We start from the raw sequence: 11,979 nt of genomic DNA on the forward strand, positions 1-11,979 counted from the left end.
GTCCGCCATGGAGCGCGGGGGTCGTTTTCTTGTCCCTTTTTTTTTTTTTTTTTTTTTTTAAATGGCTTCTTTGTTCCCTGCCCGCCTCCCCTCCCCAGCCTCGCATCTGTATCAGATACGATTAAAGGGATAGGGAAGGATGCTGGGCCAGCTCCTGCTAGGCTGCAGGAGGAGTGTTTAACCCCTCTGTTACCAGTGTCGTGTCTCTCAGCCATGGCTTCGCTGTGGGGACACTCCTAGACAGGAGGAGGCACCCCCTTCCACTGGAGGATGGTTGATGTGGAACCCAATCGCTTTCTTAGTTTGCTTTTTGAGGAGCCAGAGAAGGCTACTTGTGTATGGTCAAGGACTTTCTCTTCCCAGTCTTCTGTTCAGCCACACCATGGCCCTTCTCCACCCCTGGGATTAGCTGTCCTATCCCTAACTCTGCCATGGCTCCCCTCATCCCCTACACACTCCTGACCTGCTCGGCAATGCTCTAGTTCCCTTCTGGACTCTCCCCACAGCCTGTAGTTTGGGGTAGAGATGTCTCCTCCAACTCACTGAGTGGTCACAGACTTACTTTGCACAGAACTGTTTAGCTTGACATCACTGACATTAAATGTCATTAAGCTGTTCTGCTGCTGATGCTCTTGGCCCTATATAGGACTTCATCCAAATAGTGCCACGAGTTTTAAAAAGCTTTAAATATAGGAACTCCTATTTAAACTATCATTTAAATAGGAGTTCGTAGACCTCCTGCTTATTTTACTCACCCATTAAGTGTCTAGTGAACACAAAATCACAGGATAGATCACGTGTCTTTGCTTTGAAGCCTTTGGAATCCATTTTTAATTGTTGTGGAGTCTCTGTGTTAATTGAAACCCTACCTTGATCCCATTGACCTTGAGACAAGTTCTTAAGCAGACCAATATCTGCTGTACATTTTCTTTCCGAACATCTTCAGGTAGTCTCCTAGGACCTGACTACACCCAGGATGTCCTCCTCAACAGCTGAGGTACGTACTTCTATTCTTGAATATATATTGTGTGTGTGTGTGAGTGTATTTAAATTCTTACTTGTGGAAGGCAAGAGGCTGAGTTCGTTGAGTTTCTACAAACTATTGGTTGTTCCAAAACACTTCCAAAATCCACAAGTTTATGTAAGAGGGGAAGTTTTTTATGAAGGTACATAATGGCCACGTGGAGATGAGGAATGGAGGAGAAACCCCACATGCCTCTTCTGGAGAGAATTAATAATGATGCTAAGAAATTCTTGGGTGAAATACGCAAAATAGTGCGCTTCTTAAGGTCACAGGAACAGAATTCAGCATTACTGCATCTCTCACTCTGGAAATGGTTGGAACAGAAGAGTTTCATCTCCATGAAGGAGTGCAGTAAGCCAGCTGGAGTTCTGCCGGTGTCCTCTCAGCGACAGGCAGAGGAAAGCTGTGCACGGGATCCGTGCAGTGTGGTAGTGACACACGACAGACTTACTGATGGGGGAAAAAAAAGAGGCTTTCATGAAAGAGGTCAAAAAACTCCAGAGACATGAAAATGAAACTTTTAAGTTTATTATTCCATATGTTTAATGCAGAGTTAATGGTGCTAGGACAGCGTAGAGACTGGGGGAAGGGAGCTGGGGGAGGAAGGTGCTACTTGCATAAATAAGGGGACAGGGCTTGAACAGGTTACATGCGTACAGGGAGCAAACATTCTACATGATCTTTTCAGACACCACAAGGAGAAGTCATCCATAGCTAAGGGAGGCAGGAAGGGCATCTGACAGTCATAACAGCAGAGGGAAACAGCGGCACGGATCACAGTCCATGTTTGGTCAAAGTATTTTCTCTTTCTAGACTGGATTACCCATTGGAAGGTCCCTTCTCTGTGATCAATTGCCAGGAGTCATTTTTTTTTTTTCCTGCAGCAACTTCTGTGCCAATTCACTCCCTGGCATGGCAAACCACCCCAGTCCTGGAGGTGTCAAAGGAGAAGTCAGCAGACTGTCCTCAGGCGTTGGGCTGAAAAAAAGAGGGTTGATCAGACTGCAAGAGTTGCTTGCTTCCAGTTCGAAGCCCAGAGGCAAAAATGAGTTCTTCTGCACCTAACCAGGCTTGTTTTCTTTATATTCATCCAAAACTGGGTGCGTATCTACCTCGCTTAGAGCCACAGGTTCATCTTTCCATCCTCAGTGAAGGTAGGAGGGAGGCGTTGATGGATTGCAATATGTGATGAACAAACGAGCAGGGATGCACACCCCATCAGCCTGAGTTCGGAGCAGGGGTTCAAAGTGAGTATTGCAATTGCCTCTGGGTGTTGGCGAGTGCACAGTAGCTTTCTTGGTGCCTCCACTTTCGGGCAGGCACTGGAAGAGCAAGGACTAGGTTTGCTCAGAGGTTGTTGAGGATACTGAAGAGATTAGAAAGGACTGAGATGCCAGGAATACCAGACACAAGTGAACGATATAAAGTAATTGTAAGACAGGAGGATTCACTCACAGCACCTTAATGATCCACAGGTCCTGCCCCACCTCTCCTGCATCCCCATACACAAACACACGCGCGCACACAGGCTATGATATGAGAAAGGCTAAGAGTGACAATGCAGTTCCTGAGTCCAACGCATTGTTCAGTCAAGCCTTACAAAAAAATAAAATAAAATAATCCATGCAGGAAGGAGCGTGGGATTAAACAGAGGCAGGATGGAGAGAAGAGGCGGGGAGAAAAGCTAGGGCGCAGTCGTGGAAATCAGCGGGGAAGCAAGCGTAAGTTGGTCTTCAAACGGGGATCGAGATTCATGCATGTGTGAATCTTAGGCAGGACTGCTGCACAACGCTGATCGCAAGGAAGCCGGCCGTGCCGTCCTCCCTGCTCCTCCTCCCACAACATGTTCACCACGGCTGAGCAGCCACCCTTCACCCCACAGCAGGTGACAAAGAGTTGGCCGGTGTGGTCTTTTGGAAACGCTTGCTAACTCACTGGAGGAGTCTGGGGAGGGGAAGGAAAGGACAGTCTCTCTTCTCTTAAGTCCAGGGTGCACAAAACGAAGCCCACCACGGACCAGTCACTCCATGTCTTGAATCCTCCTCATCTAGAAGGCCAATAAGGTGTTGCAAGCCAGTGGCATGGCCTGCGTGGAATCGGTAAAGGGCGAAAGGGCGAAAAACCTTCCTCGAGGCGGGTGAGCCAGCGATAGCCGGGGTCAAGAAAGGCACTTCCAGATACTCAGTGGGTTTTGGTGGCTGGATGGTGGCACTGAGTGACCTCGGAGTTCGGAGGCTCTTCTGCCTGTGCTGATTCTTCGGAGCCTTTCCGTCGCTGCTTCGGTCACCGTTCCCCATTCCCTACGGTCTGGAGAGAGTCGTATAGACGGGCTGTTCCCAATGTGTGGGGCTATGGGACTGTGGCACGGAGGGTGCAGGGTCAGAGATGGCGGTGTAAAGGGGACGTTGGGAAGGTCCCATGTAGGAGAAGGCAGAGTAGAGGCCAGAGGCTTGGCTGGAGTGGCTGTAGTAGGGTCCCGAGGGCTGGTGGTCAGGGTAGTCAAACTGGGGCCTGGAGATGGAGGGGAAGGCCGAACCGTAGTGGGGCAGACTCAGGGACGTGTAAGCTATCTGGGAGGTGGAGGGCTGGTCGGTGTAATGACCTCCGGGGGTGGACCCCTCCGTTTTCACCTGGGCCTTGGAGTCCACCACCGGTGACGTGGCGGCGGACAAGGAGACCCCATGCTGCTTGGAGATCCAGGCTGAGTGTCCGCTGGCCGCAGCCAGGGCGCTCCCGAGGCCGTAGCCGGCGGCCGCGGCTGCCGCGTAGCCCCCGACATGGCCTGGGTGGCCAGCGTGTCCGTTGGGCGGCAGGTACTGGTCGAACTCGTTGACGTCAAAGGTCTCCATGTTGGACATCACCTCGTGGCTGATCTCGCCGATGTCCACGTTGCCGAAGTCGATGTGGGGCTTTCCCCCTTCCCCCAGGGAGCGCCCTTCCCGCTTGGAGTCGGCTTTGCCTGCCTGCAGCTCGGTCTTGGGGGTGGTGGGAGGCGTGGGGGGGCCGTGGCTCTGACCTGCAAGGTGAAAAACATTTTGAGGAGGAAAGAGAGGGGAGAAGGTGAGTTACTGCTTTCAACCTGGGCAGCTCCACGGGCCAGCTCCGCTCCTCCCAGTATGCCAGCAACTGCACTGAGACTTCGGTGGAGGGGGAGCCACCGAATGGCCAGCCAAGAACAAATATTTTTATATCATCTTGCCAAAAACAAGGAAGGGTAAAATGATACCCCACCGGAGAAGAGGAATGTAAGTGCCATGAAACTCAGGCATGGCCCCATACCAGTGACTCCAGCAGTCTGCTGGGTTGTGAGCGAGGTGTGAACCACACCACTACGGCTTTTACAGCGATGGCTTGTTTTCCTGAGCCTCCCCGTTGGCCATAACCTGCCAGTGGGTTCACAAAGACCCGGGACTCACCTGAGGAGTGTTCTGGGTGCCCGTCGGACATGGGCGACCCTTCCCCAGGGTGCCTGTGGTCCAGGTGGGCGTTCTTGTAGTGGGCCTGAATGGCGGCAGCCCCGCCAGCCTCCGCCTCCACCTGGCCTTCGCCCTCGCCCTGCGTGGCCTTGCCGTTTTTCCGCCGACGGGGCTGGTACTTGTAGTCGGGGTGGTCTTTCTTGTGCTGCATCCTCAGCCGCTCCGCCTCTTCAATAAAGGGGCGCTTGTCGCTTTCGTTCAGCAGCCTGCGGGGACCAGGGTGGTAAAGAAGAGGGGAAGGAGAGGGGCAGGTGTTTGAGAAAAAAAATATCCCAATACACACAATTACGGGACACAGCATATAAATCGGGGCGTTGCCCCATTTTAGGGTATTTCCCAGAATAACAGGGAGAGCTGGGAGTGATTCAATGGAGACAGCAATATTTTCCTCCTCATCGTTTATTGTCAGCATTAAAACTCACTGTCATGGTCAGTGCCAGCGCTGGGTGCCCCTTCCCCAGCTGCATTATACATCTCAGGAACTTCAACAGCCTCACTTGCATTTTAGTTTCACCCCCAAAGGAAAACACAGCCTTTCCCAGCTGTGAAAAATAAGGCCGGAAAAGCTGCTTTCAAAGATTTAGGGCAAATTAAGGGAAGCTGGGAGCAGGCCTCAAACGATGGCAGCGTGGCCTATCCTTACTACCCATGCCGCTGCCTTCCATGTCTCTTGCTCCTCCCCAGACTGTTTTTATTCCAATTTAAGCCTTTTTGTGGGCTCTGCCCTGAGTTTGAGACTCTACTGAACATAAATGGTAGTAATTGGTGTTGTCTCCACCCAAGCTACTGCCTGGAGCTCGCTGGGCCTTTAAGCCTCTTGCAATATCCTAAAAAAATTAGGAGGAAAATGGTGTATCCTGCTCCTCCTGGAGCTCCTGCTCGCTGTAGATGGGGATAATGCAAAAGGTTGAAACACAAATGCCCAACCCTTCTTGAATGTAGCCTCGTAGTTGTAAAAAAAAATAGCTTCTACATTGCTAGACCGTGTACAAATCGATGAGCTTTGGTCTCTAGATTAAAGGCTGTAGAAATGTAAGCTCCTTCTCTGTATTCCTGCCAGATCATGAGCTGCTCTGGTTAAGATAGGATCTCCAAGAAAATTGTAAAATGTGCAGGCAGGGCAGCTCAGAAAGCTTGAAGATGAGAACGATCTGGTTGCTCAGGGCTTTAGCAGCTTCAATTGGAATTGCTTCAGTTTAATTTTATTTTTTTATTTTTTTTTCCCTCAAATATCCTTGTGACTTAGGGTCAACCTGCTTCCAAGCAGAAACCAGTGCTCTCAGAAGGGGTCAGTCTTTTCCTGTGACTTGTACCTCAGGCACCCCAAAGCCCTCAGTGCTAAAAGGCAAGTGATTCTGCTAAACTGTAGGCACTGTGGAAGAAGAAAAGGCCTGAGAAACTGAAGTTTCTCAGTGCTCCCTGTGCATCCCCCTGCCCATCAGCCAGAAGGTGTGTGGCGTGGCCTGGAGCACCTTACAGTGCTGACCTGGGTTCACTCCAGGCTGCCTGAGAAGGTCGCAGCCACACGCCGCATTCCTCCGCTGCCTTAATCCTGCAGATTAAAGCAACTGAGCCACCATGAATCCAGCACCAGCTTTCCTGTCTCCCTCCTGCCCCTGTACACCACGCTCACACGTCCTGGAGGGCTCTAATCCTTCAGCCAGCCCTGCTCCAGGCTGCCCAAGAGGTCTGAAGGGACAGCCTGTCTGGCCATCCTAACCTCTGGAGGCATCAAGGGTTGGGAGGCAACCTCACACCTTGAGGACACCCCTTCTCCATGGGAGGTGAAGAAACGGAGGCAAACTCTGCAGCCTTACAGCCCTTCACTACAAGGCAGCTGGGCTCGGGCTTCTCTACACTGCCAACATAGATGGTGCTGAAGTTGGGAACTTGCTGTGGTTGGGAACAAAACGTCTCCTTTTACAGAAGCACCTCATGGAGCAAGAGGCTGGATGCCGGACATCCAGCTTTGATCTGCTGGATGTATCAGTAAACTTCCAGTGGAGGCCAGCAGTGAAGGCCGAAGCTCAACCTTCCTCATCTGCCTCATGGATGACCTGAACCAGATCCAACCGTGTCTATGCAGGAGTCAAATCCCTGCCCTCTGGTCTGTGCCTGGTCTCCTCATCACCTCTCCTCTCCCCTTGACAGCCGCCCGCTAGCAGTGCCACCAGCAGGCCAGCGGGACATCCACTCCCCGTGCCTTTGTCTTCTTCCCCAGCCTCCCTGCTCCCTCCTCCCTCCCGCTGGGATCAGAGCTCAAATCGGCTTTAGCAAAGTGAAACTGGTGCGAGCAGGCAAAGGCCAGGAGATTTGGGGGATTTGGATTTCACTCGCTTCCTGCCCTCCCCCTCCGCCCCCCAACGCTCCCCTGTTGATAATGCACAGGAATCTCGCACGGGCAGAGAACTTATGGATCACGGAGCAAAGCCCTCGTGGGGCTTACCACAGCCCTCTCCACCCACCCCAGCACCAAACGCCCCCAATGAGTCGGCGTGGTGGGAATGGGGATGTCCACAGCCCCGGATTTCATGGGCATCACCCTGTCCCGGGCGCGTTTCCTTGGTGAGGTGGGGTGCAGAAAACGAGCGAGCTGCCACCCCCATAAAAAAGTCCCTTCATCGGGTCTCCTCGTCCCCAGGAACAACCCCGCTGTCCCCTTCTTCTCATGTCCCGCTTGTTTTCGGCCCCAGAGACGGTGCTGGCTGGCGTGTTGGCTTAGAGTCATGCCGACATTTTCAGCAGCCGGCCTCCATTTGAGAGCTGTTCCTCATCCCACCCCAGGGAAGGAAAGCAGCCAAGGCGAGCTTTCGTCAAGCATGGAAACCCTCCCTTCTCCTCCTCCCCTTCCCCTCGCCCTCCATTTTAGCGCCTTCGCTTCTTCGCCTACATCTTTCCCATCCCAAGTGGACACAAACCAGGGGCCCCAGCACTAAGATTTTCTAGTAGAAAAACTACTTGGATCGGCCTTCAGGAAGATTTTCCAGGCTCTGCCATCCCTACCCATCACCGTGCATATATTTGGCTTAAAGCTCTGCCGGCAGCCTCCGTGCTCACCAGCTCTCGCTCCCTGCACCGCTAACGCAGCCTGTACGTGTACAAGCTCACAGCCACCCATATGGAAACGCAGTTTGCCACTCTTCTTTTCCAAAGCAATTAGTGATTTCGGCTGTTGGGTTTGGGCGGTCGCTTTGTAGATGATCTGTAATCATCCAGGTCCCTTTGCAGGGGACCTGCCAACTGCATTTGTGAAGTGATTGAGATTAAGCCAGAGCTCAGCTGGGCTGCCCGCAGTTAGACTGGCACGTAGCTGCAATACCTTGGGGGCAGCAGGAACCTAAAGAGAGGAAAATCCAACTGCACACTGGGCTGAAAGGCTTGGCTCAGGGCTGCAAGCCTGGAAACCTTCAGGCCACCTCCCTTGGACTTTTTGTGACCTATTATTTGCCCCCAGCCCTAACAGAAAGACACCTAGACGTCGTCCTAGCCAGCTCAGATGCTGCTGCACCCATAACCCTGGTGGTACAGTCCCGTATGGGCTGGCACAGCTCCGACCGCCGCTGTCTGCCCTAGCAGCAAAGACTCGGGAAGGATCCGTGTCCCAGCAAAGCCATCGGCACCCGACAGCCACAGCCCCAGGCCTGATCCTGCAAGCTCCTCCGTGTGACACACGCACTCTCTGGCCGCACAAGGCCCTACGAAACACCCGGGGCCCTCTGCAGAACCTCAGCCATCACCTGACGGCCACGGCTCCAGCTCGGGTGCACAAATGTCACCACGGGCCGGGGGCTGCGTCTCCGTGCACTCTTCCCACGGCAGCTGTGGAGGGATTTAACCACTCTGCTCTGCTTTCAAAGGAAACGCAGTGTCCGAAGGGAGGCCGCTGCCCTAAAATCTGGCAGTATTTCGCAACGAGGGAATGATAGCTTGAAATAACACTCTGGGAGCAAAAAAAAAGGTGGATTCGGATGCGGAGATGCGGGTGAGGGGAGCCAGAGGGAGCTGGGAAGCAGAACAATGGGGGCAAAGTGTAAGAAGGAGATCAGTTCATACTGGCACAAATGGAAGAGGACACCACAGTGATAATAGGTGGAGATGGCCAAGTTGATACAACAAAATGTGGGGGGGACAGAGCGAACCTGTGGGCTACCAGGGTGGGGGCAAAAGAGCAGGCAGGAGGCTGAGCGCTGCGCATCGTAGTTTTGCCTGCGGTCCAGAGGCTGGCAGCAGAGCCCAAGGATGGAGCAGCAGGCTAGGCAGAGGAAAATGAAGGCATCGGGGAACAAAGCGGGAAGGAGCGGAAAGAGCATCAGAGGAGACCTCTGCCTTCAGCTTCCCAAAGCAATCCACTTGCTTGAGTTACAGCAGACACTGGCGGGTCGGCGTAAATGGGGGGACACAGCAGAGGGAGCAACTGGTGCTCAAGGGCTCAGTTCTCCCTCATGAGCAGGGAGGTTTGGAGGCAGGAGGAGACCTACTGGACAGGGCGCGTTCCAGTTCTGCTTGGAAAAATGTCTCGTGGCCCGTCTGAGGCAGAGGGCTTCCTCCCATGCAATGCTGTCAGGACGGGAGAGGGAATGAAAGGGTTTCTTCACAGGAGGCCGATGGCCATCATAAGTGTTGGTCGGTGCAGGGGGCATGCAGCAGAAAGTGCTTGTGATAAGTCAACGGGGTTATTGGGAGGAATGGCCTGACGGGCATGAAGCGGCATGGCCAGCCTTGCACGCGTGGGACCCCTTCATAGCAGGGGCTCTCCTTGCCCACCCCTCCCCACCATGGGCCTCGCTGCACCTGCATGGCCTGCCGAAACCAGGACTGACCTGGGAAGGACGGGTGGGTGGCTCAACCCTTGTCTCTCTGCCCTCATCCTTCCTCCTCAGCCATGTCTTTGCTTCCCGCTTGCTCTGTGGTGCTGCACAGAAGATAACCCCTGCTGGTGTGGGGACCCGAGATCAAACAGGCTCAGGGCAGCCACAAGCGAGTTAAGCCTGACGGGGCTCAGCCCAGCTTCTGTTCATGTGAAACTTTGCCCAACAGAGGGTGAGCCAAGGAGGCAAGGTCTCCCCTGACAGTCAGGTAGGACCAGGATGAGCGTCCTGGTCAGGAACAAGAGGGAAAGTTAGAGGGAAACAGGTGGAAAAGGGAGGCATGGGCTCCATCTGGGGTGGAGGTGAGCTCTGCTGAGGAATCCTTCCCTATGTATATAGGGTATAACAGCCACTCTTGCCCCGTTCCCCCAGCCACTATGGAAGAGGCTCCCTGTGGGGAAAAAAACTTTCTCAGGGGACACCCCGTCCATCCCACCCCATTCCCATCCTTCCTCCTGCCTACATATTCCACTCCAGGACACCTCCGGGCCTCAGCCCACTCACACGCCCGCTCTTACCTCCAGAGCTTCCCCAAGGTCTTACTGAGCTCAGCGTTGTGGAGGTGCGGGTACTGGTCAGCCAATTTCCTCCGGGCAGCCTGTGCCCATACCATGAAGGCGTTCATGGGCCTCTTGACGTGGGGTTTGCTCTTGTTACTTCCATTGACCCGAACGGGCATGGGTACCAGGGTCCAGTCATAGCCGCTCAGCACCTGGCTGACCGCCTCGCGGATGCACACAGGGAATTTGTCGTCGTCCGCCTCCGAGTCTTGCTGTTCCTTCTTGACCTTGCCCATCTCTCCGTTCCCGGAGCCGGCGAGGTGAGGAGAGGTGTCCGATGCCATGGAGGGTCCCGGCGAGAGGCAGTGGTGGTCTTCGGAGCCCACTGGGCTCATCTCCACCTCTGAAAGGTCTTGGTCGTCGGCCATGGTCTCTTCCTTCTCGGTGTCCTTCTTCTCACTGGGGAGGGGAGGGAGGAAGACAAAAACAAAGGAAAGAAAGGAAAAAAAAAAAAAAAAAAAAGAAAGAAAACAAAAAAAAACGAGGGGAAAGAGAGAAAAGGAAAAGCGACCGCCAAATCCAACAGGGACTCTGCGCTCTCCGAAGAGCTGACCACGAGACAGGGGCCGCTTGATAAAAGCACAAGCAAAGCAATTGCCATGCACACCACAAAACCCGTGATCGAGGGGGGTGGGGATGGGCCGGGGCCCCAATTAATTGGGAGCTCCTATCTTTGCGATCGTCCCAAGCTGGTGTCTGCAGAGGGGCCTACGGCAGCTGCCCAGCTGTGCCAAGGGCCAGTGGGACAAGGGGGTCTGGGGACCCCAGAGGAGGGAGCATGGAGCCTCCTGCCCGGCCACAGCTCCCCACGGGGAGCAGGACCGGGGGAACAGCCACAAAACTTGTGCCAGGAGGTGCCCCTTTCCTTTGAAGCCATGCCTTGGATCGCCAGCACAATGCCTAGGAAGAGGGGGGCACCAGCACCATGTTGATAAACCAAAGGGACACGTCTCGTATCTCCTGGCCACCTCCAGGGACACAAGGCACCATCAGGCAGCGAAAAGTGCCTCTGTGGGGACACCCCGTCCCTCGGCCACTGCTCACACAGCAAAGACTTAAAATATATCCACATCGCATCCCCACGCACGTCCGTGGGGATATACGTGCACCACATACATACAGATATTCAGATGCAAGCACACGTGAAGTTGAACTTTGAGAGAAGCCACGGAGCCGAGCTGCCTGCCCCGCGCACCCCTCCTCTCTCGCTGCCTGCAGTCACCTCTAAAAGTCCCTGCCACGGCACAGCCGCTGCCCTCGTTGAGAAAGAAAGGCTCTGAAAATAAAGGCCTCCTTATCCAACCCCCCCCCCACCCCCAGCCAGAAATAAAAAGAAGGAAAAAAAAAAAAAAAAAAAGAAGTTTTAGAAGAGCGTGCCTCTGGTTTAGCTGAAAAAGTCAATGGGGAGCTAAGGCTGCTGTCGCTCCGCTTGCAGAGGGTGGCACGGCGCTTTGCTGGGGAAATTGAAAAAGTGGCAGAAAGTAGGGAAAATAAAAAATAAAAATAATAATAATAATAAAAAAAAAAAGAGTGAATGTGTGTGTGCATGCCAGGGAGCTCAGGTAGGAAAACTTACGTTGCCAATCCTGCGAGGGCTGCGGTGTCCCAGTCGCCCCCCTGCTCTCCCTCCGGCTTCGGGGTGCGCTGCCGGGGAGGCGCTCAGGCGAGTGCCATTCCTGGAGGGAGGCTTGGTTTTTTCTAATACCCCGGCTGGATGCCTCTCGCTGGCTTTGCTGCTTAGCACCGGGGGAGGGAAGGGCGGAAGGTGGAGCCAAGCGTTTCTCAGAGCCAGGACACGGTCAGGCCGCTGGGGAGGGGACGCGGGCAGCCCCCCACCCCACCTCGGCCTTCCCCACTTTCCACCAGCGCTGGCTGCTTGGCCAGAGATCAAGGATGGAGAATGAAACCCCCAGCAGATTGGGGTTGCTGGGTGCAGGGAGGGATGTGGCTGGGCTCCCCTTCTTCCCCCTAGCATCACCCTTGTTCTTGCAGGGCATGGTGGCCCCCACGGTCCCGACATCCCTTATCCCCGTCACGGGGTCTGATGGGGA

General features: G+C 54.1%; 1 protein-coding gene and 1 long non-coding RNA gene across 2 annotated transcripts; one reads left to right on the top strand and one right to left on the bottom strand.

Annotated features, from left to right (window-relative positions):
* Positions 1 to 914: 914 nt before the first annotated feature.
* On the top strand, positions 915 to 2,089 carry LOC311440833. Its single transcript, XR_014695610.1, has 2 exons — positions 915 to 997; positions 1,909 to 2,089. It is a non-coding gene; the product is annotated as an uncharacterized lncRNA (long non-coding RNA).
* Positions 1,527 to 11,657, bottom strand: SOX10 (SRY-box transcription factor 10). Its single transcript, XM_084528186.1, has 4 exons — positions 11,505 to 11,657; positions 9,887 to 10,327; positions 4,441 to 4,706; positions 1,527 to 4,040 (listed from the first exon to the last, which is right to left on the bottom strand). Exons 2-4 carry the CDS (start codon positions 10,294 to 10,296, stop codon positions 3,325 to 3,327), a joined length of 1,392 nt encoding a protein of 463 aa, XP_084384312.1. The 5' UTR covers positions 10,297 to 10,327; positions 11,505 to 11,657; the 3' UTR covers positions 1,527 to 3,324.
* Positions 11,658 to 11,979: the final 322 nt, after the last annotated feature.

Source organism: Aythya ferina, assembly GCF_964211825.1.
Source record: "Aythya ferina genome assembly, chromosome: 1".
Lineage (NCBI taxonomy): Eukaryota > Metazoa > Chordata > Aves > Anseriformes > Anatidae > Aythya > Aythya ferina.